The 8,211-nt window shown below is 35.2% G+C and overlaps 1 protein-coding gene across 2 annotated transcripts in view; it reads left to right on the forward strand.

Annotated features, from left to right (window-relative positions):
• Positions 1 to 5,652, forward strand: part of ZC2HC1A (zinc finger C2HC-type containing 1A) — a 36,771-nt gene extending 31,119 nt beyond the window's left edge. The window contains exons 9-10 of one of the 2 annotated variants that reach the window (XM_053992414.1): positions 158 to 312; positions 2,316 to 5,652. In XM_053992414.1, the coding sequence (XP_053848389.1) occupies positions 158 to 312; positions 2,316 to 2,434 (274 nt within the window). In that variant the 3' untranslated portion in view covers positions 2,435 to 5,652. Of the gene's footprint in view, positions 1 to 157 lie in introns of both variants that reach the window. The other variant, XM_053992422.1, reaches the window with a different exon arrangement.
• Positions 5,653 to 8,211: the final 2,559 nt, after the last annotated feature.

The raw sequence follows: 8,211 nt of genomic DNA on the forward strand, positions 1-8,211 counted from the left end.
TGGGTAGCATTGTATATAAAATATACCGCTGTAAATAGGAAGTGAAGGAATGAAAATGACAGTAACAATAACTGTATTCATTGTAAGGATTAGACTAATTTTACATTGTTATACTGAACTGACTTACAGAGAATGTTCTTCATCTGTGAATTTCCAGGTCTGATGGGAAAACTGGGTATGACAATGGAGACTGCTCATCCTCAGTGAATGGAGGAAGTGCAAAAAGCAGTGAAGGAATTTCACCTGTACAATTATCCAAGTTCTGCCATGAATGTGGAACAAAGTATCCAGTGGAATGGGCAAAGTTCTGCTGTGAGTGTGGAATTCGAAGAATGGTTGTGTGAACACATTCTTTAAAGCAGAAAGAAAACAAGAAATTTGATCATCTGCTATGTACTGTTGCATGGAAAGCTTGAGTACTCTATCCAGTTAGACTTCATGCTGCAAAAGTCAAAATATCACTTTGTAATTTTCTGAGTGCAATCTTCTGGTTACACAGTTATTTATAAACAATGATATATACTGTATATAAAAATAGCAGCTACCTAAAACTGTACCATTCAAGGAAATACTCTTTACTCTTTGTTGAAAATATTTAAAATTAAGGTAAAAATGTATTAACTAACCTAGGTAGCAGAAGAGGTTCAATGTTATTTTTCTTTGTAAATCCTACTAGGCAAAGGATTTTTTAAATCTCTTCTGTAGGGTAATACTTACCTATAGGGAACTAGCCATGAACAACTTGGGCTTCAAAAGTTTCTCTGTGGAGGCATTTCTTTCATCTATGGCAGTAACTTAGATGCTTTGTTCTAAGTGAAAACAATGTGAGGAACGCCTTATAAATTCCTAGATAAAAGTGTAAAAAGTTCAGATCTTTAAACTCTTTAACAGTAATATGATAATTGGACTTTCCAGTTGCTTCCTAGGATTTTTTAAAGAATCAAAGTGGAAAGACTATCTGAGAATTCTCTTTGCATCTAAGAAGAAAGGCAAGATTTTCTTTTTGTGGCTTTCCATGTTCTGTTTTTCAGTAAAAACATGTTAATATTTTTATGTATTTATAAGGAAAAATATGGTATTAATTTTATTATTATTCATTTTATTAAGTTCATTTTGTTTCAAAATACTTGTCTTCCTTCTCCTGTGCTCCACCATGACTAGCATATCTAAAGGTGTTGTGCTTTGTCCTGTTTCCAAAGGTCCTGCTCATTTTTTTCTTTTCCCTCATTTCCTCAAGCAAAGTCAAAGTCTGTGCTTATCCTACCTAAATGTTGAACTCTTATTTTGAACACAGCCTTCTTGATGTATCCAATACCAAAAAAAATAGTTCTATAAAAATGAATGCTATCAGAGCAGTAGATCTTGATGTAAGTAGTGAGTCTTTTTTATTCTTATTCCTGTGTAAATAGCACAGCTTACACATATGAATGCATAGGGGAGTAACTGTGCTTCACTGCTATGCGTGTCAATACCTGACTTTTTTTTTTTTTTTTTTTCAATTTTGTGTATTTCTGATCTCAAAACAGTAGTTTCCTCAAGATAGTAATCGACTTTACATTAATCCATTGGGAAGAAGGGAGAGACTCAAAGTTGTTGGGTTTTTTACTAATTACACAGTAAATTAGTAAATTACACATTTACTAATAAAACCATTCACAAGCCAAATCACTTAACTTGTATCTTAATGTTGTAATTTATTTTGTGAGTTTTTGCTTTGAAGTACTTGCACCATCTTCATTATGTGTGACAGAACAATCTGAAATAACTTAACTGTGCCTTTCCCACAGTCAATACGTTTTTTTTCAGAAACTCGTACTTTCAGCTCACAAACACGATTACTCTCAATTCATTTAATTTCTTTACAACTAAAATATAATGTAATGTTCCATGGTAGTATTATGGTTGTTGCTTACATTCTCAAAAATTGTGATTATCAATGGGGCCAATTTGGAAGAAAGCATGATTGAAGAGAAGCATCTTCAAAGCAGATACCAGTCTAAGGGTGAGTGATTTAAGAGACTTGATGTAGTTATGTTGCAGGCCACAAGCTATTGATGTTTTCAAATTAGTTCAGTGAATATCTTGCACTTTTTATGCATTTTTTTTTTTTTAGAAATTGTCCTTCATTCAGTGTAGTCTTTTCACAATTGGCATAAACTGGCTACTGAGCATTATAGGATGGACAACTGATAATGATACTTAGAGCTGACAAATCCTAGCTAGTTTATTTTCTAGATGTTTAGATTCTAGGATCCATGTTATGGCACATTCATGTCTGTATTTGGAAAAACTGGAAATCTGCATTCTTTCCATAGATAAGCCTGCTTTGGAGAACTTGCCCTGGACTTGGGTCATGGAGGTCTGCAGACTGACGTATTGTGAGCTGAGAGTCCAACAGCAAAGATACCAGTCCAGAATAGATTTGATTAGATAGTAAATCTACTCTTACCTGATGAATTTGAAGTTGTTTCTGCTGGAAAATGCATTTTTCCATTTATTAAAAATGCTTTCTACAAAGGCAGTAGTATTTAGTATGGTACTAAATACCTTTCAGACTTTCCAGGATTATTGTAACTGTAGGAAAAAACATATTGACTCTTTCTCCTTTGAATTGTAGGTGGCAGATGTCCTAATTCCACATCAGTACTCATACAGTTACTGTATTTTCTGCTTTGTGAGCTGCTTGTGAGATTCTTTGCTTTCAGTGCAGCATTTAGTAAATTACTTGAATAACACATAATTTGATTCTTTTACACTTATGTGATTTATCATGAGGGTTAGATAGAGAATTAACCTGAATGCAAAAAAAGGTTTTTAAAACTGATCTTTTAATTTGGCCCTACAAAGAAGGTCTATGAAACATAATTGACTATTGATAATAACACTGGATAATGTGTATGTGTTGTAATCCACAGTAAATATAAGCAGACAATTAAATTCTTTTTGACTGTGTAGTTTGGTGCTGTATGGTAAGACTTATGAGGCCCAATATGTTTTGTGTTTATCAACTGAATAATATTTTGTGAATATTAACTGTGTTTATCAACTGGTTTTGTTACTGAATAACATAGGTTTCTGAAGTCTGTGATGTTACAGACCCTAACCTGTATTACTGGAGGTATAAGCACAGATCACTGTAATTCCATCTCAGTGGATGTTTGTACAAAACAATGGATTGGTTTTCATAACGTCCTCAAAGAACTGAATGTGGGAAACAAATTTGTTAATATTTAAAGAAAAAATCCCAAATTTGTTATATTTAAAGAAAAAAAAAACAAACTTTCAGAGAGTTGGACTGAATTTTCAATCTAGTGTATTACATGTGTCAGGAAGTTCCCAGATTTAATTTATTGGTGATCTACATCCAAACCCTCTTGCTGTAGTCTTCTCCGCACCCTTATGCCTTGGTTTTCATGGGAGAAAAAAACATGAACTATGCACTGTCTGTTTATACTGAAATTTAGTGATGCAATCGTTGTGATGATTCCTATACCAATGTCTAACTCTATGACAGATTTACTGTCTGCCATTTTATCTTCCTAATGTTCTTACTAAGGTTCTTCCATTCATTAAAGAAGTGTGGGGGGGGGGGGGGGGCGACAGTGAAAGGTCAACAGTAAAATTCCATTTAAAGTAACAGGAAGAGACTGGTTTTGATGTTTGGTCTGAGGGAGTTTGTATTCCCATTCTACTTTTATGATTTTCTCTTATACAAAGGACCTCTCTGTGCCAGGAAGTAGTGCAAGGTCATTGGAACTATGCTGATAGAAGTGCAATGGAGTTACGAAAAACGCTAGCTTCAATAGTAAAAACAGCATAAAGCTTAAAAGCATAAAGCTTAATCTCTATATAATGTACTTTACACAGGTGTATATTTATGCATGATGTCCACACCCTAGGTAGTTTCAGAACTGGAATCTCCAAATATACAGCAATTAAAGTATGTGTTTATATGAATAATTAGTCTTACACACCACTGCAAGGAGGTGGGCACAGGGAGATGCTTCACCCCCATTTCAGGTTGTAACTATGAAATGAACATATAGGCAGAATTTTTCAAATTTGCCAAAGAGACTCAAGCCCTTGAACTCCCTGGAAGGAGGGAGAAAACTCCACCTGAGGGTTCCCTGGCTGGGAAGGCGTCAGGTAGGGGGAGCTCTCCACGGTGCTCCGGCGCTGAGCTGCTCCAGTGCAGCCACGCATCCTGTGCCTTCACAGGATGGGAACTCCAGATTGTATTGCAGCACCTGACCCAGTCTTTATGCATCATGGAAGTGCTCTGTCATCTGCAAGGGACTAGCTTCTAATTCACCATCACAGCTGAGAGCTGGTGCCTGAAATGCAGGGAGAGCGTTTTCGTGATGCCTGCTTAACCGAGTCAGTGGAAGGAGATATGACTGCAGTACTTTAAATAAACAAGATAGGTGCACACTGATGTAGACTATGTAAATAGTCTGCATATAAAATTGAATGGTATTGTCTATGTATTACAAAGGTCACAAGAAGTGCTAGTTTAGACTGTATATCTGCAAAGAACAAACCTGTTGTGAGTGTTTTTAATCTTGGCTGAAAAAATTGTTTAATAAGAGCACTTTTTTCTATTTTATTTCTATCCAGTTTGACTAAGCTATGAATAGTTATATGGGTTGTATGAGAAGGTAGAATTTTCATCTTTAGTAAAATTTGTTTTAGTGACTCTCGTGAAAATAGTTTAATTGCCTTTCAAGTACAGCTTATTCCAGCTTGTGATTGTTTTGTTGCTGGTTGGTTTGGTTGGTTTTTTTCCATCTTGCCAAGTAAGGTTTGAGTGACCTAATTGTGTTGTTTGAAGAAGTGTTAGGTAAAAGACTTCATTAGCTGAATTCAGTAGTTACTTGGTTGATATTTTTGTTCCAGTATTCACAGTATAAGAGATTACTCTTGCATACTAGTTCATTTTTTGGTTTGTTTTGGGTTTGGTTTTTTGGTGTTACATCAGTCCAGAATAATATACATTTCTGGAGGATCCTATTTAGCCCCATTCTACATCATCTTGCCAGAAAACAGGTTCTTCACATTTTCTCTTAGTAAGTGCTCATTCTTTGCAAAAGTAATTGATAGGGAAATTATATTTCCCCAATTAGAACATTTGAGTCAGCAAATCAAATACTCAGTTTAATGTGGCTGAATACTGAACCCACGTTCTAAACAGAAGTGCATGGTTTACCATAGTTCTATATTTCAGTTTGGCTTTCTGGCAGAACCATGGATTTGGGTGGGATCTGTAAAGTGCTGAGTACACTACAACTGTTACAAAACCTACTTTATGTGATTGCTCTAACTCTTGGTGTTCATCCTTCATATGACACTTAATATGTTTCTCTTCATAAGTTTATTTATTAATGTTCTGTGTTTTTAAATGGTGTGTTCATTTGTGGAGGTGATTAATTTCTTCAGCATTGCATTTATTATGTTTGCCTTGCCCCTCATTACATGGAATATTTGTTTGTGACCATCCAGTGAGGGTTTTTTTTTGCCAGAATTCCTTGGTTTGTTTGCCTCTTATTTCGTATATTATGTTTATTTTAAAGTGTCAATTCTGTTTTAATTAATAAATGTAAATCACCACCTAATGCTAATTTGCCACTTGTTAACAATAAAGCAAATATGTCAATAAAACTTCTTGTGATGCGTAATTTTTTGTAGTCAAATGTAAAGTTATAAAATATGTATATATATTATATATAATATATATTATATATTTGTAGTCAAATATAAAATTATAACATAGCATACAGGTAAGTAATGTAATTTCAGTCTTACTAATATTGTGATGTCTGATCTCAGGTACGCAAAGAATAAGGTTTTTTAATTGAGTGAGATGATATTTGGATTCCTAAGTCACCTTTAAAAACATACCAGATATTTAAATCAGTGTGATCTGCTTATATAAAGTTAACCCTGTATCTCCTCTATTTCCCCAACTATACTGAGAATTTAGTTTATGTAGAGACCATCACTGTGACATCTGTAGTATTTCTTGGGGTTTTTTTCTTAATAATAAAACTGTAAAGGGTAGTAAACTTAAGCTTGATCTGGGTTTGTTCTCCTTCATGACATTAGAGCACTGTTTTGTTGATGAAATTATTAAGAAAAAAATTGTTTATATTTTTCTTCAGAAGTTCATTTATATGAGCAGAAATTACAATAAGGGTTTAGATTGCTGATTTTTTTTTTTTTATATATATGAATGGAGATCAATGTCTCTTTTAATTCCTTTTTTTTTAGGGGAAACTTCCTTCTACTGAGCTCTTTAGTTTCTTTAGTTTACTTGGAGAGATATAGATTTGAAAGGTAGACTATTGAGTGGAAAAGAAATTGACTGAATGGATACAGCCAGAAAGTTGTGGTCAGTGTATCTATGTCCAGGTGGAGGCTGGTATCAAGTGCTGTCCATCAGGACTCTTGTTTTGGGAGTCTTGGTGCTCTTTTAGCATCTTTGTCAATGACACAGTGAGATCGAGTGCAGCCTGGGCAAGTTGAACGACAGGATGCCATCCAAAGGGACTGGACTGCCACGACTTCTCAGATATCATAGATGGTGACTTAGACACTTCCTCTGCCAGTTCCCTCAGAACCTGCAGATGTATTACATCAGGTCCCATGGACCTGTGCACCTTCAGATTCTTTAGATGGTCTCAAATCTGAACCTCTTGCAACAACATTGTGAAAATCCTTTTAATTTAAATACCTTTTTTTTTTATCCTTGACACCTTCCCATAAATTCCGTGTAGTTCTAAATCATGGTTTTGACCTACTCGTATTACTTCTTTCCTGTGGCTGAATAAATAAATAAATGCAGAAGTGAAAGTGACTGAGAGGTAGGCATGATGGTGATAATACCATGCACAGTTTTCATCCCTTTGCCATTCCTGAAAAGCACTTTAGTGCCACATTTGTAAGTTCAGGAAACCTGAGGAAGTTCTCAAACTGAAAGAACAAACCAAAGAGCACAAGGCACTGCATTTAGCAGTTAGTGTTTGCATGTAAGTGGTGACTCGGGAAATTTGGCAACAAGAATCAGATAGGCAGGTTATTTATTAAAAGAAGTAATCAGAAGAAATCCACAATTTCATAATCACTTTATTTAAATTTCTGCTCTGGATCTACCCTTGGTCTTTGGCCCAGGATAGTCCTGGAATTGCTTTATTTCTCTCAGGACTTAAGTTGTGGACTGCTGCTTAAGTAACTTAAACTGATTGACCTTTCGATTTTGTAGTAGCTAATAACTGCATCTGTGTATTTTTGCTTTCATTTACACTGCCCTTTGCTTGCCAAGTGGTTATTAGGAAATAAGCGCTGGCTTTCAACTGTTCTTGAATTTCCAAACAATATCAAAACAACTGTTCTTCAGTCTCAGAGACCAAGTAAATCTGCAGTCTCCTGGGTCATCTTTCAGAAGAAAGGATTTCCAGCGAAGTCCTTACAATTGTGGTCACATTCTCTTCATCTGCAGTATGATACTGGGAAATGTTTCTTTCCCTGTTCCATAAAAGACTTATGGGTTGGGGTTGGTTTCAGTTTTTTAAAGTGTTTGGAGTTAAAGTTGTGATCTACATGAAGAGCTAAAGAGAATATGTGAAAGTCTCAATCACAGTTTACAAAGTTACCACTCCTGCCTCCTCGTCACCATAAATACATAGGGGATTGGAGAGTTTGTATTTCAGGAAAGCACGACATGCTTTGCTCTTAACCTCTTCCCTCTTAGACTCAGTGCAGCGATCTTATTCCAGTCAAATACATAAAATTACTGCTGTTTACAATCATGAGAAAACAGTGCTTTGAAGCACATCCTACTGCTTTTTCAGGTGTTTGTTCTGAATACCAATATTTTTACAGAGTAGTTTTATGGAAAAATTCTTTTCACACAGATAAAACAATTTATGTTAGTTTACTTTGAACCAGGAAACAACTGGCTGACTTAACTAAAGCTCTCCTGAAGTATTTAGTCCAAGGCAGATGGCTGGTATGGAAGTGTTTACCTAAAATGGCCAGGTTACAAGCAGCTAAGAAATGGGTATTTTAAGACAGGAATTCCCCAGCTGGGCTTCAAATGACTATCTGAAAAAAACCTAAAAAAGGAGTCATGGTAGTCAAAAAGTGAACAGCCCAATTTCATAGAAGACAAATATTTTATTACCAAAGGAGTTATATCAAAGTAAGAAACTGCAA

Source organism: Vidua macroura, chromosome 1, assembly GCF_024509145.1.
Source record: "Vidua macroura isolate BioBank_ID:100142 chromosome 1, ASM2450914v1, whole genome shotgun sequence".
Lineage (NCBI taxonomy): Eukaryota > Metazoa > Chordata > Aves > Passeriformes > Viduidae > Vidua > Vidua macroura.